We start from the raw sequence: 24,601 nt of genomic DNA on the forward strand, positions 1-24,601 counted from the left end.
CTATATTAACAATGAAACAAGTGTATTTTTGCATCTGTTAGTAAAATACTGGTAATTAGTACTTAATTCTGTATTTTATATAGTTCTGACAAATTAGTCAAAACACCTAATGGCCTATGAAATGGGGTGAAAAGTGTTGCACAGAAGAGGAAGCCCTCTCTACTTGACTGAAGAAGTAGCAGGTATTACTGTTTTCCTTTCCAAGAAGTTCTCCTTTACAATCTTAGAGAAATGTTTTTATTTCTAGAATTTTTTATATTTATTAAGAGCCAGATTCACAGTTAAGTGCCTTATGTTATGTCTCTCATAATTTTAGTCTGCTAATTTAGTACACTGACTCCATAATCTATTACTGAGAAACCAAACCTAGCTTGGGATAAATAAGTTAAACTAGTGTTGGTGTTTATGTGTTCCTTTTAATCTCAAATTGAAATAAGGATATTAGGATTACATTTAGATTCAGCAAAGTGCTTTCCTTTGAAGACCTTAGACAGACATTTAAATCCTCTGGATTACAGCGAAATAAGGAGGTGAAATAAGGAGGTTGGACTGGAGGTTGGTAGAATAAAGGATAAAACATAAGCTTAAAAGGCAGAAAGAAGTGGGTGTGAATCCCTGTTCTCTCATACTAATTGTCTCTGGGACATTTTTCAATTTCATCACCTAGAAAATGGGGATACCATTTTTACCACAGCGGGCTTCCTCTAGTGTTAAATAAGTAACACCAAGCACTCGAAGTGCCTGTTAGAATCCCATAAGTGCTGAGACTATTACTGTTGATCAGTAAAGCCTGTGAGACTTTATCACTAACTAGTTCAATATCCTATGTTAGCACCCTCAACTCAACCTTTATCAAGGTTTAATTATAAACAATGTTGATATATGAGGGAACATGCTTTGATCTTCAGGATATTCAAATATGTATAAATTTAATGTAAAAATATATCAAGTTTTAAAGCTAATTTTATTAAACTGTTATTATAAGTATACTTTGAGACTTCTTTTGTAATAAAATTGCCCTTTACTTGAAAGTGAAAAGCTTTTTTACAAAAGGCAGTCTCTTCAATTCTGTTTGCTTACACGACACACTTAGCCATTCTAAAGAGGGGCTGCGGACTTACCGGAGGAGGCACACTACAGACAGGGAGGTGCTGTCCACTGAAAACCACAGAGCATCCTGGGACCTGTTGGGTACTGCAAGCAGGGATGTGCTGGCCTGTGCAGAGTGGAATCCCATGCGGTGCCACTGTTGTTACCGTGTAAGAAACAGGGACAGTGCCCTGATGGAGCTATCAGGAAAGAAAAACAGAACCTTAGAACTTCAGCTATTTGGGTAAAACATCAACTACTAAAAATTTAAATCTGGGCCTTTATTGATTCCCTTCTCAGTTACATAGATTTCCACAATATACTTCTCCAATAGCTTCAACCAGAATATTCTTTGTCATTATATAGGAAAGCTGTTTCAAGAATAGTATATGAAAACCAGAGAACTGGGATTCAACTCTAACCTCAAAAAGACTTGAAAAGTCCAAGAAAATAATGACTTGCTGTATTAAGTCTTCTTGCCTCCTTTACAGAATAAACTTTTCTAGAGGAAACTTGAAACATGAAAGCTCCTACCTTCTAATATCTAGCCACATCCAATACGAAAAAAATTTTTTATGTAAACCCAACTAGTAAAACAATGTAAAGTAGTATAAAAGAAGTTAAATAATTTCCTTCTCTCTTGGCCAGTCTTATTCCTATCCTACCTGAAGCTCCATAAGCACACAAATATATATACACATGATTATCCACAAATCGATGTCATGTTTATTTTCTTTTCCTTCACAAAAATGAGATATTGCTCTGCAACTTACTTTTTTCAATTAGTATTGTAGAGATCTCTTCAAGGGAGTTAAAGTCAATTCATTGTTTTTGATACTAGCCAGATATTTCAAGTACATTCACTCAATACAGTCCTATCATTAATATACTAATGGGATATTCAAGTTGTTTTCACTCTTTCGCCAACGCAAACACAATTGTAAAAAAAATATCACTGAACATATCCCTACATACTAGTAGTTTCATTTATTTTGGAGGGATTACTGGGTAAAGGGTGAATTTTAAATTTTTTGCAAAAGGCTGAGTAAGCCACAGTCCTAACAGTCTATATAGGGCCCATTTCCCAGCACCTCCACTCAAAGTAGATGTACTTTCATTGCAAGTGTTCTTACCTACCTGAAGAATGAAAAAACAAAAACAGCACTTGCTCTGTAAACTGTATCCTTTACTTGCTGCCCATTTTCTATTAGGTTTTCTGTCACATTCATTTATAGTTTGTTTTTAGAGACACAACTACTGCTTGTCATGTCTAATAAAACTGTTTTCCCAGCATATGCTTTATCTTTTGATAAACCTTTTAATGGTTAAAGTTTATCTTCCATGAATTTATATTTCTTGGACACAAAGTGTAGCTTTTGTAGTTCCCTTTATTGATGAGGTTATACATATAAGTTCCTAAATTCTCTGATACCTTCATTTTTTACATTTAATTTATACTCCAACTAAAACCGGGTTTTGTTTATAGTGTGAGGTAAGCGCTAATTTTTTCTTGAAATACTTGTTTATTTTATTAAGATGTCCTTTTTCTCCATAAAGGGAAATGCCATCTTTTTCCATTCAGTAACTTCCCACTTATATTTTGTGCCAAATTTGTGCTGCTTCTGTTATAGTATCTTACTAGAAAAGTTAGTACCTAGGAAGACAAATTCTTACTACCATACTTTTTTTATTGGCCATTTTCACACATTTATTCTTAAGTAATTTCTATTAATCTGTGTTAAAGGTTATGTTATTTTATAAAGGACACATAATTTTATTTTAAGGCTTTTCATTGGAATATTATGCCACATATTCAATACTACAGTACTGTCCTTCAAGAAATTACTTTCCTACAAAATTTATTCCTCAAAGCTCCTTTAAAGTTTATAGGTTTTAATTATATTGTCAATGGTTTTTTTCTATTTCCATATAAATTGGTTAGCACTATGAGAAAAGTTAGATTTTTATGTATTTTGAAACTAATAATCTGATCCAACTTAATTCCAGAATTTAAAAAATCACTTTCCTATGTATACAATTCTACCTGTTCAAAGATTCAACCTAATTATTTACTTGTCTTTTTGCTTTAGTGATAAAGAACCGTCAAAAAAGATGTTCAAAGGCATTCATATCTGATTTTCATGGAAATGTTTACTGAATCTCTTTTTATGTTCTGGTTCATAGCCTTTTCCCTGAAAATACTGCAAATACTTTCTTCCAAGCAGTGACTTGCTTTTTCACTTTTTAAATACTATCTTTGGATACGCAGTAATTTTTTTTAATGAAATATACCATGTTGGGGTTTTATGAAGTGGCTATTTATATATCCTGTTTAGGAAATCTTTGCCTACCTTATGAAGGCAATCTCCTTTAACTATTTAATTTTTTACCTTTCACATTTAGATCTAGAACCCAACTTTATTTTTGCGTATGATACTAAGTAGGAGTCAAGGTTCAAATTGATCTGCACTGTACCCAGTTGTTACCACACCAATACTAAGACCAACCTCCCTTTCCTTCCCTGAATTCCTTTAGCACCTGTGACAAATAAATGTTTAAGTTTATTTCTGACCATATATCAACAGTTCTATGTATGATTAGTACTCTTCCTATGTCTTAAGAAAGCCTTCCCTACTTTAAGATCATGAAGCTATTGCTACATTACTTTCTCAAAAGCTTATAGTTTTGCCATTAACATTTACATCTTTATCTACCCAAAACTGATTTTTGTGAATGGCAGGTGATAAAGGATCCATTTTCATATTTTCATTTGGATACCCAATTGTCCCAGGATCATTTATTAAAAATTCTGTCTTCTTCCAACTCATTTGTTGAAGTCATTTATCATTCAAGTATTCACAAATGTGTGGGTTTATTTCTGGGCTTTATGTTCTACTTCATTAGCCTATTTAGTGTTCTGGCATTAGAATCACCTAAAACAGGTTGCTGGGTCCACACCAGGAGTTTCTGAATCACAACGTCTAAGGTAGTCTGAAAATTTGCATTTCTAACAAACGTGTAGGTGATGTTCTGCCCACCAGATTATCTAGGACATACTTTGAGAATCACTAGACCAGAGTGTCAGTAGGCCAACTATTTCAGAAAGAGCCAGAAAGTGAATATTTTAGGATTGTGGGCATCTTGATCTCTGCACAAAACAGCCATAGATGATAAACAAGCATAGTTGTATTTCAATAAAACTCTACAAAAACAGCCAGCAGTAGTTTGCTTTTCCCCACTCTAGATAATTCCAGGTCCTTTATAAAATGCCACAGAAATTACAGAATCAGCTGCCCAAGGTACACCAAAAACTTACTGGACATTTATTGGACATTACACTATTTTTATCTATTCCATGTCAGTTTTGACAACAAGCAGTTTTTACAAAATTGCATCTTTCAAGCCAAACCTTCAGTATTTAGATAACTGTTCTTTAAACTGCCCCAACAAAGTTTTATAATCTTCTACATAGAAATCTTAAACATCTTTGGTTAAGATTGTTGCATAACTTCCTTCATACTATTTTGACTTTTCAGTGAAACTTTTTTATTTGAATATTATGGAGAATTTCAAACATGCTCAAAAGTAGTGTAATGAACCCCCATATGTAACACTTAGCCTCCAAAACCATTAACCCATCAACTTCCATCAACTTCTCCCTTTCCTGTATTTTGTTGAAGCAAATCCCAAGAATCCATCATTTAATAAATATTTTAGTACGTATTCCTGGAAGACACAATCACAATAGCATTATTAACATCCCTTAGGAAAATAAAGTATATCCCTTAAAAATAAAGTATTCTAGTTCAAAATTCCAATTGTGTCATCAATATCAAAAATTTTAAACACAGTTTTCTTTTTTTGGATCAGAATCCAAAAATGGTTTACATATTGCAGTTAATTAGAAGACCTCTAAGTTTGTAACTGCCACTTGCATCACCCTTCCTCACCTTCAGCACCACAGCTTATCTCTTGAAACAAACTGGGTTGTTTAGCATAAAAATATCTTTTTACAAGTTTTTACTATGTTTGATTCTGGTATAGAAAAATACAACTGATTGCTGACAGTTGTTTTTGTAACCTATCAATCTGTTCAATTCTTAATTCTAATGTTCATCTAAGATGCTCTGCAATTTTTCTATGCATTATCATCATTCCACCTGCAGATAGTGATGGTGTTATTTGTTCTTATTCTTACACACACTCTTTTTCTTGCTTCTGTCCTGGTTTAGCTTCCATAATAATACTGGGAACAGAATTCATCTATTTCTATGGACTTACCTATTCTAGACATTTCATATAATTGTGGCCCTTTGTGACTGGTTTACTTAGCATGTTTTCAAGGTTAATCCATGGTGTAGCATGAATTAGTACTTCACCACACATTTAAGTGAATATTTCATTGTATGGATATGCCATATTTTATCTATTCACCAACTGATGGACATAAAGTTACTGATTTCTGTACATATAACCTGTATTTGAGCAATGTATCAAATCCTTTCAAATTAGTATGTGTTTTCTTCTACAATTACACAACGAGGAGAAAAATACAATTATTTCTTTCACTGCTTTACATCCATTACTACATTATCTTATTACATTTGGTAGAACTAATATAACATTAAATAAAAATGGACAGAACAAACACTGCTAGTTGCTGATTCATTGCTGGCCAATTAGGATAAAATTAGGATAATTTTATTTATTATATTTAAGTAATTTCCTTCTTGTCCTATCTTATTAGAGTCTTTACTAAATTTTAACTGACTTTTCAACATCTTCTGATAAAATCACTATCATTTTCTCCTATTATTTGTTGATGTAATATGAATATTTTCATATTAAGCTATCCTCTTATTTGGAATAAACTTTGTTTATTCATAGGTTATTCTTTTTGATACATTGCTAGATTGTATTTCTAAACATCTACTTAGAAAATCTTTCTGTGGGGGTGCCTGGGTGGCTCAGTCGGTTGAGCATCTGACCTCAGCTCAGGTCATGATCTCGCGGTTCGGGAGTTTGAGCCCCGCATCCAGCTCTGTGCTAACAGCTGAGGGCCTGCTTTGAATTCTGTGTCTCTCTCTGTCTCTGCCCCTCCTCTGCTAGCATTCTCTTTCTCAAAATTAAATAAACATTAAAAAATTTTTTTTAAAAATCTGTGTATTTCAGAGTTTTCTTCTATCGTTCTTTGGGGATAGTTTCTACAGAAACTAAAGATAGCAATCCCCATTTTATTTTTATTATTTTTATTTACTTTATTATCTTTATTTACTCTTGATATTAAAATGATGTGGGTTTCATAAAGTAATCAGAAAACTGGTCTTAAGAAAAGCCTAGAATCATTTGTGTATTATTACATGAGTGTTCCTTAAAGATTAGAAAAATCATCTGTGAAGCCATCTGGTCACTATACTTCTTCAATGGTAAATCTTTAAGTAGCTTTCACACTTATGTGGTAATTCAAAATTTTCTATTATTGTTGGTTCAATTTTGGAACTTCACATTTTCTGTTGCCCCAGAGTTATATATAGACTTTCATTATAACAGCTAACAACATAGTTAATTAAGCTAATACCTGAGTACTTATCACTGGTACTAGTTTAAATGATCAAAATAATTCAATTCTTCCAACACCCCTTATAAAATAGTTGTTTTTATTTTACAGTTGAAGAAAATTCTTTGAATGTTTCCTTTGTGTATGGATATAGATCTTTTTATCATTCTTACTCCTATTTATGTATTTGTTCTTTTCTCCTTACCCAAGCTCACAAGGTGCTTGTCATTCTTATCAATTTTTCAAAGCACCAGGACTGGGTTTCCTTTGTGCTGCTTCAAAACAGATTTCCATGTTATTAATTTTAATTATATTTCCTAGTAATTTATTCTTCTCAATTCTTTTTGGTTTACTCTATTTTCCCCCCTAATTACTCAAGCAATTAGTTCATTTATTTTCAATTTTTAAAACAAATAACGAAGGTTTATAAAATTTTCTCAGAAAACAGTTCTAGGCATATGACTTTGATAGGATTTTTCCTTTAATTTTCCTTAATTATAATCTGCCTCAAATATTTCAGCGTCATTTTTTAAATCAATTTTCAAACTTATAATTTATAGTTGTATCAGATTATGACCACAAAGAATGTGGTCTAGAAAATGTTTTCTTTTTAGAACTTCTTATTGCATGATAAATTTTTTGAACTGTTTCATTAACACAAGGGAAGAACAAGTCTGATAGAAGATGGTGCCTGGAAGATCGTATTTTCTTTCAATTTTTTGTTTCCACACTCTAGTGTAGATGAAAAAAAGGGATGCTAATCTGAGTCTCTTTCCTTTGTTAATTTCTCCTGTCTATAAACTTGATTTTTTCCTCATCCTGAAAATTCAGCAACTTTATTAGAATACATCTAGATTTGTGTTTTTTTGACTTCAGAAACTCCACAGAAATACAAACAATTCTGATCTTTACTCACAGGCTCTGAAGACTGGCAAGCCCTCTTCTCAATTAGTCCCTCAGTTCCTGGCAGGAACAAAAGGAAATGAAGCCTTCTACCTGTCATCTTTTTGGAGACCCATGTAAACCTATAAGCCAAGATGCATCCAACTGTCTCTCCTACTGAATTATTCCAGAAGAAACTGGAAGGGAGAGGAAAATAGGCATATGTATTCAAACCACTAGCTGTCTGCTATCTCCTATTAATCCTGTCATCAGTCATTTCAAACCAACTATTACATGAAGCCATTCTGAGCTTTCATAACCTTGCTCATTTTTTAAAGTTCAACTTTCCTTTCAGCTATGTAGAATTTAAATTTCAATCCTTAAGAATGAATCAATGAATCTAAAACAGCTTCAATTTAGGGAAGATCGTTTCCTTTCAGGTAAAATTAAAACAAATGTACAACAAAAACCAACCTCAAATAAACTGCCACCAACTTTTAGCATCTGTATTTCCTGGACATTCTGTTACTATACCTGATCATGTATGTCAACCATTACTGCATTTTGCTGGGGTGGATGAGCAGCAGGGTGTAACAGACGGGGAGATACATTCGGAGGGTGGAAGGCTCGAGGTTCCTCTATTGCTTGCTGCTGTGCATAAGGGAGATGGTGATAGTTTTCATCTTGACTAATGGAATTATGTCGAGACAGACGATCCCTTCTTCCTCTCTGGCGCCTGACAGGAGGACTGTAATATAGCAAATGTCAAAAAAGTCATTATAATATTTACTGTTGTAATCAATCCATGAGGATTCTGTATTGTCTCTCCTCGCAATCCATCAGTAGTTTATGCTAGGGCAAAAGCCTGAGCAACTAAATGATTGCTATGGTTCCTCATCAGCTCTAAAAACGTATAAATTTAAACAGAATGTATGTTTTTAAAAAAGTAACAAAACTGGTATTCAGCTCTGCATGTACTTAGAAATCAATAGCCCACTAATGAGTCTTTTGTTTTAATTGTATGAAACTGCCCTTTGTATAGGCAAAAGTAGTCAAATATCAGCAATTTTACAGTTTTGACCCACTATTTTGCTCCCTTTATCTTATAAACATATAATAAATTTTAATTTTCATGTATCTTGCCAGTCAGTATTCCACATGTGCTTAATGGGCACTTCATGTTTGTCTATCTGGCTAAGATATACAGAAAGACATAGTTCCTCAAACTGGTAGTTGCCAGAGGGGAGTGGGGTAGGGGGAGCAAAATGAGTGAACGGCGAGTGAGAGGTAGAGGTTTCTAGTTATGGAATGAACAAGTCATGGAGATGAAAAGTACAGCATAGGGAATATAGTCAATGGTATTGTAATAGTGTTGTATGGTGACAGATGGTAGGGTAGGTACACTTGTGATGAGCAAAGCATAACATATAGACTTGTCAAATCACTGTGTTATATACCTGAAACACTGTGTGTCAACTTTACTTCAATTAAAAAAAAAAGGAATCAAGAAAGTGAAACACAAATTTTATCAAGTTGTTACTGTGAGCAGACTTCCATTTTCTACTTCTCTACAATTCTACAATTTATCTCCACTGCTTTTTATAATGGCTCAGCACCAATGCAATTCAAAAAAGCAACCTCATTAAAATGTACTCTACATTGGGCAAAAGAGGCCAAACAGCCCCCTTCCAGACCTAGCTGCACACAGCCACCTCAGCAATCTTCACGGATTATCAGGTCACCTCTGTACTTCTAAATCTGCATCTTCTCACCCCCAACTGCCCAATCTTAAAGAGAACAAGGACACTCTTTGGCGACATTAACTCTTCAATAGTACCCTTGATACCACTCCCCAGGTTCTTGTTCCGTTAACTGCTTCCTCTATCTTTATTTTTAGTATGTCTCTTTTTGCAAAGTCTACATATATTTGCTTCAAAATCTACATATTATATATCATTGAATTTAAGATGCCATCCGCCCTAGAACTCACTTTTTAAATGTTCTGAGATAATTTTAGCATAGTTTTTTTGCATACCCTTTACCACCCAGCTTTCCTTCATGCTAGTATCTTCCATAAGCACAGAGAAATTATTAAAATTAAGAAATAAACCTTGGTACTGTACTATTAAACAACAGAGCACATTTCAGATTTCACCAATTTTTCCACCAATATCCCCACTGTTGAGAATCCAATACAAGATCTCATTATTGCAGATAGTTGTCATAGCTCCTTTATCTTCTTCAATGTGACAGTTCCTGTCTTTCCTTATCTTTCATGACCTTGATACCTCTCTGAAGACATTTACTCTGCAGAATGTCTCTCAACCTGGGTTTGTCTGAGTTTTCTCATGATATATCTGATGTTACATATTACTGGAAAGGATACCACAGAGATGTTCTGCCCATTTCAGTGCACCATATCTAGGGACACATGACATCGATATGCATCACTGGGACATATGCATGGATCACTGACCATTTGGCTAAACTTGTGTCTGCCAAAACCCTCTACTACAAAACCACCATTCTTCCTTTTGTAATTACCAAATACTTGGGGGTGAGTTACTTTGAGAACATGCAAACATTCTGCTTCTGCTGAAAGTTTTGCCAATAATTTTAGCATGCATGAATGGATATTCAGCTATCATTATTACGCTATTCTAATGTTGATTTCCTATTCCCCTCATTTCTTCTACATGTATTGATTGGAATTCTGTAAGGAAGAACTGTCACTTCTCTCCCACTTTTGTTTATTCAGTTATTTATAGTCAGTATGAACTCACAGATATTTTATTGTTTGGGTTATAATCCACACTACTGTTTTTGTTGTTCAAATTATTTCAACTCTGTGTACTTTGTTCAGTTCCTGTGTCCTTTCACTACATCTCTTATCCTTTGGAGTACTTCCTTAATATCTGGCACCACGATACATGCTCCCTCATCCTGTATTTTCCCTACACCAGTTCTGGAATTAACCAGTTCTCCAAAGAGCCTTGGTTCTTTTAATTGCAGAATGGTATTCAGAAGAGAGGTGTGCTTACTCCTACACATGAATCACTATTTTTAGCCTCCCTAAAAGAACAAAACAAGAAAATGTATCTACATATACTAACTCATGTGTATGCACATATCTTTTGTATTTGTACAGATATTTTAAAGGACTGTATTATGAGGCACCTGGCTGGCTCAGTTGGTTGAACGTGAGGAACTCTTGATCTTGGGGTTGTGAGTTTGAGTCCCACACTGGGTGTAGAGATTACTTAAAAAGAAAATCTTAAAAAAGTAAAATAAAGGACTGTTTTATGTATCACTAAAAAGAGGAAAAGTTGCTAATTAAACTATGATATACCATCAATTCTAAGTCCTTACTAGATGTTAACATGGGAAAAAATATGTACCTTAAAATCAAAATAGAATGTATGTGCTCAGATCATTCATCTCCTGAAAATCTATTCAACCTATACACAAACTTTAAGGTCCCCTTTTATTATTGTTCTATTCTGTTGTTGCCACTTGTTCTCACTTCTCTACTCAAAAATAATTTCAACAGCATTCACACTAAACACAAATTAAGATCCAAGTCCTCATGCTGACATGTATGTCTCTGTATCTTCACTATATGGCCCCTCGTTAAATGGTAGGTATGTCTTTGTGACAGAGTATTTAGGAAGCAGAACTGGAAAATCTAGAAATAAGAAATGATAAAATATGGACAAATATTTCTTTCAGTTGACTTTATCGTATTGTCATTTTATTTTAGGTGTATCAACTGTAAATAGCCCAAAGCTGTTCCCTCCTCTTTTTTTTTTTTTTTTTTTTTTTTAATTTTTTTTTTTCAACGTTTATTTTTTTTGGGGACAGAGAGAGACAGAGCATGAACGGGGGAGGGGCAGAGAGAGAGGGAGACACAGAATCGGAAACAGGCTCCAGGCTCTGAGCCATCAGCCCAGAGCCCGACGCGGGGCTGGAACTCACGGACCGCGAGATCGTGACCTGGCTGAAGTCGGACGCTTAACCGACTGCGCCACCCAGGCGCCCCTGTTCCCTCCTCTTTACCTGCCTTTTGTTAGATGGAGTTTTCTAGATATACTATCTGTTTCAATGTGTAGAAGCTATACATTCTGTATTTCTATTCTCCTAGTAATTACCCTTAATACACTCTTCTCTGTCCCCATCTCATGTGCAGATCTTTTCCATATTTTTGTATTTTTTTTAAATGTTTACTTATTTAAGAGAGAGAGAGAGCACGTGTGCAAGCAGGAGGGAGAAGGGCAGAGTGAGAGGGAGAGAGAGCCCCAAGCAGGCTCCATGCTGTCAGTGCAGAGCCCAACACATGGCTCAATCTCATAAACGGGGAGATCATGACCTGAGCCAAAATCAAGAGTCAGATGCTTAGCTGACTGATATGCCCAAGCACCCCTCTTTCTCTTTTTTAGTCTTTTTGAAGTTCATTTATTTTGAGAGAGAGAGAGAGACCATGCACACTAGCAGGGGAGGGGCAGAGAGAGAAGGAGAGGATCCCAAGCAGGGTCCAAGCTATCAGCGTGAAGACCAGTGCGGGGCTTGAACTCACAAACTGTGAGATCGGGACCTGACCTGAAACCAAGAGTTGAACGCTTAACCTACTGAGCCACCTTCTTTCTCTTTTTTAAACAGACCTTATTCAGACTTAAAAGCATGTCATTGTTTCCTTTGCCAACCAATGGTCTTAAATCATAGTTCTTGCATTTATTCTTCTGCTTCCTGGGGAGAGTATAATTTTTAATAATTCTTTCAAGGAGGATTTCCTGCTGGTCAATTTTGTCTTTGAATATTTGAAATGTTTTTATGTTTTGGCTTTACACTTAGATGATAAGGCAGCTAGCAGAACTCAAAAAAGTTTCTGTCTTGGAATATTTGTCAATTTTTTATTTGTCCTTCGTGTATGTTCTGAAAGTTCAAATCCTGTTCAAAACTCAGTCTTTCTTACATTCTGGGAAATGATTTTGCATTATTTCTTTAGAAAGGTCCCAAACATAGGGGAAACCACAAGAGACTCTTAAATACAAAGAACTGAGGGTTGCTGGAGAGGGGTGGGTGGATGGGTTAAATGAGTGATGGGTATTAAGGAGGGCACTTGTTGGGATGAGCACTGGGTTTATTATTACAGAAGCAATTTATCACTAAATTCTACTCCTGAAATCATTATTACACTATATGTTAACTAACTTAGATTTAAATAAAATTTAAAAATTAAAAAAAAAAAAAAAAGAATAAAATAGAATAAAAAGGTCCCCCCATGAGGAGCGCTGGGGTGATTCAGTTGGTTAAGCATCCTGACTCTTGGTTTCAGCTCAGGTCATGATCTCGTGGTCATGGGATTGAGCCCCTGCACTGGGGATTCTATCTCTGCCCCTTCCCTGCTCACACTCTCTCTCTTAAAATAAATAAATAAACTTAAAAAAAATTTTTTTTACGAGGTCCCTTCAATTGTCTCCATCTGAAAATATTATTAGACATACTTAGAACTGATGGCTTGGTCTCTATATTTAAACTTTTTTATCCACACTTCATTTTGCCTTTTACACTATATCTGGGAAAATTTCTCCACTTGATCTTCCAGCAACTAGGACACCTTTTCTACACATTTACTAATTCTAAATTCTACCAAGTAAGGTTTCTAGTTGATTTTTATGGATATAGTATCTTCTTGCATCTCTCTCATGTTACACTTACTCAAAAATTCTGTCTGTTCTATTAACGGTTTCTTCAAGTTCTTTGTTTTATTGAGTTTAGCGTCCTTCTTTCATTTTGTATCTGAAATTACGTTAGACTGTTGTTGGATATTACATCTACTTGCACGGCCTGCTTCTGGGAGGATATCTGGCAACTAAGTGTATTAGCTAGCCTACAATAAAATATCAAAGGGAGAATGGAGTACGGAATCCTAACAGACTGCTGGACAGGATAAGCCCATAGTTAAGTTTTCCAGGTTAAGTGCTCCCTATCCTTCCCCTTTGTGTTTCCATGACCTTAGAGCACAAAGCTTCTCTTCAATTTTAGAACCCACAGCTAGTTACCACTACCATCTAGAACAGACACTTCTGACATTCCCCTGCTGGCCCAGAGCCTTTACTCCTAGGCTTATACACTATTGACATATTTCCACATGTACACGAGGAAATGTGTACATGAAAGGTTCCTAATAACACTCTTTATAATAGTAAGAAACTGAACATCACCATTACTCAGTAGTAGATAGAAACATAAATAATGGCATATCAATATAATGGAGAACTACTGCTACCCACATTAAAAATAGAATGCTTAGGAAACAAAGTAAAAAACGAATACATTTAAATGAAAGTAAAATTAGCAAAAACTAAAATTACATCATTTTAGAATACATTCATAAGTATTAGAAAGTATTAAAGGAATGTCGTCAAATCACAGGACAGGGTTTATCCTTTAGGAAGGATGAATAGGGTCTTGTGAAGTAGTAACAATGTTTTATTTTAACCTGGGTGTTGGTACACTTGTGTGTTACCTTTTTTTTTTTTTTTAATTTTTTTTTTTAATGTTTATTTATTTTTGAGACAGAGAGAGACAGAGCATGAACGGGGGAGGGGCAGAGAGAGAGAGGGAGACACAGAATCTGAAACAGGCTCTGGGCTCCGAGCTGTCAGCACAGAGCCCAACACAGGGCTCGAACTCACGGAACGCGAGATCATGACCTGGGCTGAAGTCGGACGCTCAACCGACTGAGCCACCCAGGCGCCCCGTGTGTTACCCTTTTAAGTGTATGCTTGCTTTACAGGTTCTTTTGAAAGCATGACACATTTCACCATAAAACAATAGGAAAGATTACAGTAGATGCTCAGGTTGTAACCCTGAAACAATCAACCATATTGTCTCAGCTACTGTATTTAACAGCTATAAAATATTTTACCTGGTTGACATACATTATTTTAAACATTCCCATAAAATTGGGTAAAAACGCACTAGGTAATGTAAAAGCCTTAGGGTCTCAACAGAACATAACTCAGAAACAGGTTTATTTTGTCTCATTTAGAACAAAGAATGGTGGTTTTAAGATCCTTCATTATTAGTTTCCTAGGGCTGCCATAACAAAATACCACAGACTAGGTGGCTTGAACAACAAAAATTAATTTTCTCATTGTTCTGGAGACTGACAGTCCAAGATCAAGATGTCAGCATGGCTGGTTTCTGGTGAGAGCTCTCTTCCTGGTTTGCAGGATGACCACCTTTTTCACTGTCCTTACATGCCAGACCGAGTGAACTTTCTGGTGTCTCTTCTTATAAGGGCACCAATCCTATTGGATTGGGGGCCCCACCCTTAGGACTTCATTCAACCTCAGTTACTTCCTTAGAGACCCCATCTCCAAATACAGCCACACTGGGGAATTAGGGCTTCAACTATGAATTTTGAGAAGACACATTCAGTCCATAACACCTTCCTAACTCCAGACCTTCAATATTTCTTAGATTACCAACATACTGGACATGCAAACAGCTGCCTCACTCCAAGGATTCACGATTTCCCTGAATAAGAAATGTATGTACTCAGGCCACAACTAAAGAGGAAGAAGCTCAGAAGAAATACATTCCCCCAGGAAGGAAAGACAGGGGCCAAGTCCCATGAGAGAGAGGACTGAGCACTGAAGTAAACTTCAGTCACTCTTTTGTACTAGAGGCTCCACGGTTTTATAAGAAACCTAATTAAGTTCCCAACTGCCTTAAGGATAAACAAGAAATAGGAATGGACTGGGGCACCTGGGTGGCGCAGTCGGTTAAGCGTCCGACTTCAGCCAGGTCACGATCTCGCGGTCCGTGAGTTTGAGCCCCGCGTCAGGCTCTGGGCTGATGGCTCAGAGCCTGGAGCCTGTTTCCGATTCTGTGTCTCCCTCTCTCTCTGCCCCTCCCCCGTTCATGCTCTGTCTCTCTCTGTCCCAAAAAAAATAAATAAATGTTGAAAAAAAAAATTTAAAAAAAAGAAATAGGAATGGACTAAAAAAGAGTATCTCATTTCTAGGATTTCTATATTTCATTACAGTTGTGAGCTATAAAATTCATTTTTCTGTAATCAGGATTGTAGGCTAGCCTACAAAACACCTTAAACCATAAAGTAGCTGAATGCATATATGATGGCATGGATTGATTTTAGGTAAATCACTTTAGCCTCTTTGAATTTCTTCACCTGTCAACCATAAGCTAAATGAACTCTCATGATCTTGTGTGGAAGTCTATAAATGATGTCACCTTTTTCATGTGAATGTGTATGAATGTTTATAAAATGCCTATAGAAAAAATGCTTTTTGACATAAAAAAAACAAAACAAATCTATCAATGGAAGAGAATTTAAGAAATACATTGTAATCAACTAACCTTCTTCTGTTGCGTGCAGGTGTGTTGCATCGTTCCCCTGAGAAGTGATGTTGGCTTGATCGAACTGAAGGGGGCTGCCTATTTGATGTCATCTCCCATGGTCGCATTGGTGGTGAGGGAGCTGGTGATGCTGATGTATAATCAAAGACTGAATGAGAGAGGCGCTGTCTCTTGGGACTCGGACTATCTTCACTCTGCCAATGCAACAAAATCAATCAACTTAATGAGACCTTTTAAGGATTTTGCATTACTATATACGCACAGGCGTTTAAACATATTTACCTTAAAGAGTAAAGGAGGGGGAAAATATGCTGTCAACCCAAATTAAATATCTTTAAAGAAAAAAGAGGCTGAATAGGGGAAGGGAGATACACAGTAAGTATCAAATGGAAAGTAAAATCGGTTTCTTAAAAGTCATCATAAAACTCATGGACATTTAAGATGAACAATAAGGCAATAAACAATTGTATGGAACTTGACCATTTATTTAAAACCCCAAACCAATTCCACTATGTTCCCCCATCAGTTAAGTTACATTTTTAGAGATCAGTTCTCATCTGTGAGATCGGCTGAGGAGGGGGAATAATTTTAGGCCCTTGACTTGATTCTAAATAACACCCTTCTGCTTCTTTATTCCCACTATTTAAGGTCATTACATTTTCTTTAATAAGGGTTAGAGGAATAAAGTAACATTTTTATGAAACAGATAAAGAGTCAACTGATCTAGATCATTAGTTCTTAACGAGAACATTACAGCATTTTGAGGAAGACACAGAGTTTCAGGTAAATCGTGGGAGTGGTGAGTAATTCAAAACCTGTACCTGTTACACATTGAGTTTTCAAGGATCACAGCATCACTAGCTATAAAATTGGTATGGATCTCTTAGTTGAATTAGTAACTCTCTAGGATTCTCCATAGAATTTACCCATCCAGTCTCACAGAAACTATCAAAATTTCAAGTTAACCAATGTCTGGCTAACCAATGTCTATCTATTTTCTAGGAGAACCTCTCATCTCAAATCTACTCCTTCAAGTTCTAATTACTTGGTCATTAGAGCACTTTTGGTCATTAGAGCACCAAAATAATTGGTGCCTGCTGCCAGCACAAAAAAAATCGGATTAGCGAAAGAGTATATGGGGCTACAATACTACAACATTAGATTTAAAGAGATAAACAAGAATTAACTAAACTGATAAAAATAAAGCAAATTCCTAAATGGTTACTTTTGATCATTCCACATTATTAAGCAGAGGTGTTCCAAAAACGATGTCACTGTCTTTCTATATTTAAAAATATTATAATTCAGGATGCCTGGGTGGCTCAGTCGGTTAAGCATCTGACTCTTGATTTCGTCTCAGGTCATGATTTCACTGTGAGATTGAGCCCTGCGTCAGGCTCTGCGCTGACAGTGCGAAGCCTGCTTGGAATTCTCTCTCTGCCCTTCTCTGGCTCGTGTGCAGATTCTCTCTTTCTCTCTCTCAAAATAAATAAATAAACTTTAAAAAGGATAACTCAAATTCATCATTATAATTACAATAGTAAATAGTTTTCAGAACCATAAAGAAACACCTTATTTTCTCCCTAGATTTAATGGTGCTTGCTATTAAAAGTATGTTTGTTTTTACCTTTTGATTTTAAGAAGAAAATCAGTTATGTTCTGATAACCCTAAAACTTCAAAAATACCAATGAAATGTAGATATTTTGATTAAAACAAAGCAGAATGATCAACACCTGGCAAAGTTTTTTTTTAAACTACCAAACGCTAGTAACCAATCACGATCTTCAGTTTTCATATATGTATCTTATACTGCGAAGCTTAATGCAAGCTATGATAGGGACTTTGAATTCTAAAAAGTCACTGCCCAAAATGGAGGGGAATGGTGCAAACCCACAAAAACAAACTGCAAATGCATTGTTTTTAAGAGACAAGGTGACTGGGAAAGTTCCCTATCTCTTCTGTGTGCTGTGATAGATTCACATTAGTGAAAAAGAGGAGACAAAGAATAGGAAGTGGAGGGAAGTGAGCTATTCATTAGTACTACGGTAATAACTCTTCCTATTTTACTCAAAGTAATAGAAAACCAAAATGGATATTTAAAGACAGGGAAGTATTAAGAAGTTAGTTTACTACATATATACAACATGGTTTCATCACATTCCTCATCAATTTTAGTACTCTAAGGAACTCCAAAAATATCCTCAGTTTCCAGAAAAGGGAAGTAGGAATAACCTACAAAGAAACAAGAATTAGATTAGCATTCCCTCAGAAAACAAAAGATGCTAAAAATGCTGAGGGAAAATATTGAACCTAGAATTTTATACTCCAACCTAACTACTAATCTACTGTGGAGGTAAAAGGAAAGACTTGCCAGATACATAAAGGTTCAAAGCTGCTTCTCACACATCTTTCAAAAAATTTTACTTGATTGATTTTATGTGTGCACACATGTGTGTGCTGTCTTTTATTTGAGGACACAGACACACACAGAGGATCCAATGAACAGTAATAGTAACTCAGAAGTGCAATGAAAAGACATCTCAGGACTGAAAAGTAACTATTCCAATTAGAACAAGCTAGAGGACTCCAAGAAATATACTCTAAATAATAGGAGTTCAAAAACAGTACGACTGAGAACTTGGAAGTTCTTACAAAACTTAAGCACATGGTTATTCTGTCATAGGAAGTATAAAAGGTAACCAGGGGTGCCTGGGTGGCTCAATTAGTTAAGCACTAGAGTTCGGCTAAAGTCATGATCTCACGGCTCCTGGGTTTGAGCCCCGCATGGGGTTCTGTGCTGACAGCTCAGAGCTTGGAGTCTGCTGGGGATACTGTGTCTCCCTCTCTCTCTGCCCCCTCCCCTGCCCACGCTCTGTCTCTCAAAAATAAAAAATAAACGTTAAAAATTTTTTTTCTGAAAGGTAACCAGAGTCTAGAAAAAACAAAGATGAAAACAAATCCATTATCATTTTGTCACCTAAAGCATCCCTGGAGTAGAACAGGTAGAAGATTATATCTTCTCCTCCATGGGCCAACATGCTACTTAGTCCTGAAATGACTATAATAGACAGATACTCCTAACACTATGGAGACTGTTCACTGGTTTTCAATTTTATTATCAACCTAGACAAGGCGTGAAAGATCACCATTGTAGTTACAGAAAAAAAATATGTAAGTACTGTAAACTTTGGTAAATTAAGTATAAAGACTTGTTTTGACAAAAGCATGGACTAAATGTAAAAATCCTAATAGAAACATCTAGAAATAATGGCTTAAATACAACAAAAATATTTTTTAAGTTTATTTATATTGAGAGAGATTGAGAGATCGAGAGAGAGCAAATGTGAAAGCGGGGAGGGGTAGCAGAGAGAGAGAGGGAGAGAGAATCCCAAGCAGGTCCATGCTGTCAGCGCAGACCCAGACGCAAGGCTCGAACCCATGAAGTGAACCGTGAGAGCATGACTGGAGCAAAATCAAGAGTCAGATGCTTAACCAGACTGAGCCACCCAGGTGTCCCAACAAAAATAGTTTTTAAATGTAACAATGAACTCAGAAAAAAAGGGAAACTACCAAGGACCAGAAACAAAGGGGAAAACCAAAAACCAGATTTGGTTTTTTTATCTTGGGGTGGGACACAGAAGCTATGGCCTTATCACTCACTGAACCCTGCAAAGAGCCAAAGTTTCCCAAGTACTATACTTGCAATAAAAGGGAAGACTAGTGGGGCGCCTGGGTGGCTCAGTCAGTTGTGAGTCTGACTTCAGCTCAGGTCATGATCTCATGGTTTGTGGGTTCAAGCCCCATGTCGGGAGCCTGGAGCGAGCTTCAGATTGTGTGTCTCCCTTTCTCTCTGCCCTTCCCTCGCTCATGCTCTGTCTCTTTCTCTCAAAAATAAATAAACATTTAAAAGGGGGGGGGGGGGGAGACTAGAAAAAGCCCACTGGCATGGAGAATCAATAAGAAAACAGATCTACTCTGGACTGGACTGGAAATTGAAGAAGAGATTTATCCCGAGAATTCAAACCACAGGTTAGCTCCTCAACACCAAGTTTAGGGTTCAATTTTTTTTTTATTACCCACAGAGGTTGCCTATGAGCCTCTAAGCTTAGAAATTAATATAGAAACTGGTCCAGAATTATGCTGCTACAAATTCTCTTGGCAGAGGTGAATGCACAGCAGAATCTGGAGGAATACTCCCCTGACCTTGGACAGTGGTTCTTCTACTTCTGCAAGTGTCAGCAACACCAGATTGTTCGGCCTGCTCTTCAGTCTCTGATTAAGAAATTTTGGATCAGGGCCCAAGAATCTTCATTTGTAACACAATCTTGGGTGATGGTTGCTGCTGCTGGTGTGGGACTACACTTTGAGAACTACCAAAACAAGTTAAGGGACTCTCTTAGCAAAAGTCCCGAAGGACAGACTCGCCATAAAAGAGAAATGTACTTTTTCAATTTTCAGTGGAAGAATTTCCCTTTTTTCCTTGTTGACTCTGTGCCAGTGGGCTGACTTTAGAAAGTTCCAGAAGTTGATTCAAATGAGGCACAAGTACTGTCCGTTTTGGTACAGAATACTGGTGCAGATTTAGGGATCAAGGGAGGCAAGAGAGGGAGGAAAGGAAGAAGAACAAAAGAAATCTAGCTTGCTAGCTTTTATATTTGGTATTAAACATCTGATAAAATGAATTACACCTCTATTAACACCAAATCACCTTAAAAATTTTCTAAGTATTTATTTTTGACAGAGAGAAAGAAACGGAACACAAGTGGGGGAAGGGAAGAGAGAGAGGGAATCTGAAGCAGGCTCCAGGCTCAGAGCTGTCAACACAGAGCCCAACGTGGGGCTCCAAATCATGAACCACGAGATCATAACTTGAGCTGAAGTAGGACGCTTAACAGACTGAGCCACCCAGGTGTCCCAACACCAAATCATCTTTATAACCAAAATATCATCATTAGAAGTGAAAACAACCCTGGAGACATAAAAATGCATTGCACGATTCCAAAAGCAAGTCTAAAGTCATTAAAATCAAAATGTTATGGTAAAAGAAATATGTACACACATGCAACACATATGCATGTATATATATACATATATAAAATACATATTCTTATATAGATATCTTATATATTTATATATAATTATGTAAAAAGAAATGTTATCTAATAAAATTAAACTTATACATCTCAATCAGCAAGTCTTGGAGATAAAGCGAGATCCTATGGAGACCAACTTTTCCCAAAGTGGAAACAGATTCCAAGTTGTAGATAAAAACTGGAAATTGAAATGGCCTCTGACTTCAGCTACCAGTAGTGAGCCTCATGGACCTCCTTCTCAAAGTAGCAAGGTGGCAACTGGGAGGGGCCAGACAGGTGGGGGTAAAATTACAAAATAATATGGTCCTTTCCCTACACTTATCATTCAAGACTATTTTTCATCTCTTACAAATAAGCACAGCATGACTCAGAGTCCCCATTTCGGAAGTGCCTGGGTGGCTCAATTGGTTAAGTGTCCAACTCTTGATTTCGGCTCAGGTCATAACCTCATGGATTGGGAGTTCATGGAGCCTGCTTGGGATTCTCTGTCTCTGCTCTCTGCCCCTCCCTCTCTAGCAAAAATAAACTGAAAAGAAAAGAAAAGAAAAGAAAAGAAAAGAAAAGAAAAGAAAAGAAAAGAAAAGAAAAGAAAAGAAATCCCTAATTCTCTTTTTAAACTCCCAGACTTTCTCTACTTGCCTTAACTACCTTTGGCAAAAGATAAAATTTCTCATTTCACAATTAAGAAATAAACGCTAAATTTAAATGGCCCAGACAGAGAAAACACTGAATTCCATTCATTTTACCTTTTTTTTTTTTTTTTAATGTTTATTTATTTTTGAGAGAGAGAGAGCATATGAGTAGGGGAGGGACAGAGAGAGAGGGAGACACAGAATCCCAAGCAGGCTCCAGGCTGTGAGCTGTCACCACAAAGCCCGATGCGGGGGCTCAAACTCACAAGCTGTGAGATCATGACCTGAGCCGAAGTCAGATGCTTAACCGACTGAGCCACCCAGGAACCCCTGAATTCCATTCATTTTAATAGATGTGAAAGTACTTAAGAAACTAAAACACTCCATATAAAGCAATTTGGTAATAAAGAATATCCATCAAGACAAGACTCTTGTTTTGTTTTGTTTTTGCAAAGGAAGGATATAAGCAAGGAAAAGCAGGAAATTAACAATTCATATTTGAATCACACAATATGGCTTAAGAAAAGATCTCTAAATATTCTCATTTAATTTTCTACAATCTGAAGTCTTTGTTTAAACTACATCCAGATTAATGTGTTTCTATTAGTCAAGATGAACCAAAGACAACTGAATGATTACACTGCCCTTGAACTACACAATGTATAGTCCTGTTTCACATAATTCTCATTGGACTTCAATGTATAGCTCTGCTATTCCTCAGCTCAAAATATTTCAGAATAAAATCTAAACTCATAACCACACTACCAGTACATCTTCCTGGGATGTTATCTTACTTGTAGCTACAGAGGGGAAAGAGGCTTTGAATACTGTATTTTCAAAAGCATACATCAAAAAAAAAAAAAAAAAAAAAAAAAAAAAAAAAAATCAGAACTTTTGCTTTTTGATATTGTTCAAGTTAGTGTATTTTCATGAAATATGTGTAGTGAGTGCTTCGAAAGGGATTCTAGTCATATAGCATTGCAGTCCTATCATAATGAGTAGAATTCAATATTGTGTGAAAATGATGTTACTACCACTGGCCATAACTGCTAGTCCAGGAGTGGCTTCCTGGGTTTAGGAAGCCCTGAATGGCTAATTTTTTAAGAATATATTAATGACCTTATGTTCTATTTTTTTTCTTAATGTTTAATCACACAAAACGTCATTCATTGGTTCACAAAAACATTACCTTGATGGTGTAATTTGTTTTCAAATGTTAGTTCCACCAAAGCACTCGATTTTATGTCTCATGAATCTGACTGTAATAATTTTAAGCTGTAAACACAAATCAATGGTTAAAATAAAAAATCTGAAACATTAAGTACGAAACCAATGAAAACGGAGAAGATAATAAGAACAATTTGAAATCAAGGGATCCCTCTGAGATAGATAACCAGGTAGAGCTGTTCTGCAGACAGCTCAAGTCCAGAGACTAGAAATTTAAGGAGTTTTTGGTATACAGATAGATGGTAGGTTAATGAAGGTACAGACATGGACAAAATTTCCCCAAACAACTTATACAGTGAAAAGAAGGTCCAATATTGAACTCTAAAAAAAAATTTCATGCTGAGTAGTTCATGAGACAGTGGATGGAGTGTGGTGATAGAAGGCTCGGTGAAATGGAGCAAGGATTCAACTAAAAGGTCAAGCAAGATGGGGACTGAAAAACATCCACTGTGTTTAACGACAAGGAGCTCAGTGACATGGAGTTATTTCTTTGTAATAGGATTTGGTATCCATTATGGCATATTGCCCCTTACAACAATTTTCAAAAAAGGTTTTTTTCCCTCTGTCTTTTCTTTGAAAATCTTTCTTATGAATTTAGAATAATTCTATAAGGTTTCTAAAATCATTAAAATTCTAATATTTTGGCTGGAATTTTTACTGTCTATAAATTTGTTGGAGAAGATATTTTTTTTTTTACAATAATTAGTCTTCTCTTTCAGAAACCTAGTCTATTTCTCTATGTATCAATCATGAAAATTTCAATCACCTAATTAACTTTTGTAAATTTACAAAATAAAGTATCAGACAGCTATCATTAGGATACATGCATACACCCTTGAAACCAAGGGTGTGCTAGACATGAAATCTAAGTTCCCTACAATGCATCTGTTTTATGAAAGCACACTATCTACAATCACAATCAATGGATTGATTGATGGCACAGAAACCTAATTTTAAAACTGTAAGGGGCTGAGAGAGACAAGAGGGAGTTTTGGGGGAGATGAAAGTGTTCTATTGTCTTGTTTGAGATGGTGGTTCCACATCTGTATGTATTCATCAAAAGTCACAGACTTGTACACCAAAAGGGTGAATTTTACTGTGTGTTAATTATACCTTAATTTTAAATTTCTAAAACTATAGGGAGTACCTTTGATTCTAATGTTAAATATAGACTAATTTTTATAGAGATGCAAATATGCCCACACAGGTACGTTTCTTCTGTAAGAAAACAGACTGACAAATACACAAAGCCATCATTTTCACAGAAATTAAAATATCAACTCAATATACACTGGGAAAGGGATACAAGAATATTCATGGCAACACTACTGCTTGTGATAACAGTAAAAAACTGTAAACTACTGGAAATGTCGATCAAAAAGAGAGGGAATAAACTACAGCATATTCATATAAATGAAATACTAAAAGAAAAATGAATCAACTACATACATGGCTACAAGCATCATTATGGATGAGTCTCAAAATGACAAAATACAAAGTATGGTAACATTTATATTAAGTTCAGAAAGTAAACAGTATAGTGATACTGTTTGAAGGATACTGCATGTGATGAAACCACACAGAGAAACAAAGGGATACTAAACACAAAACTCAAGAGTTTTACCCAAGGCACAAGTATCAGACAGCAGGTAGATAGATGGAAGGTCATATGAAGACCTCGAAAGTATAGGGAATGGCTGACTTCTTAAGATGCATGGTGTGTTTTTTTTTTTTT

The 24,601-nt window shown here is 36.0% G+C and overlaps 1 protein-coding gene across 11 annotated transcripts in view; it reads right to left on the minus strand.

Moving 5' to 3' along the window:
* The window catches only part of RNF38 (ring finger protein 38), a 129,673-nt gene that overhangs the window by 14,961 nt on the left and 90,111 nt on the right, over window positions 1-24,601 (minus strand). For all 11 annotated transcript variants that reach the window (XM_045469730.1, XM_045469729.1, XM_045469736.1 and 8 more), the window contains 3 exons: window positions 15,914-16,107; window positions 8,063-8,276; window positions 1,122-1,289 (listed from right to left, as the gene is read on the minus strand). In XM_045469730.1, the coding sequence (XP_045325686.1) occupies window positions 1,122-1,289; window positions 8,063-8,276; window positions 15,914-16,107 (576 nt within the window). The remainder of the gene's footprint in view (window positions 1-1,121; window positions 1,290-8,062; window positions 8,277-15,913; window positions 16,108-24,601) is intronic.

The sequence above is a fragment of the Leopardus geoffroyi genome, chromosome D4 (assembly GCF_018350155.1).
Source record: "Leopardus geoffroyi isolate Oge1 chromosome D4, O.geoffroyi_Oge1_pat1.0, whole genome shotgun sequence".
NCBI lineage: Eukaryota > Metazoa > Chordata > Mammalia > Carnivora > Felidae > Leopardus > Leopardus geoffroyi.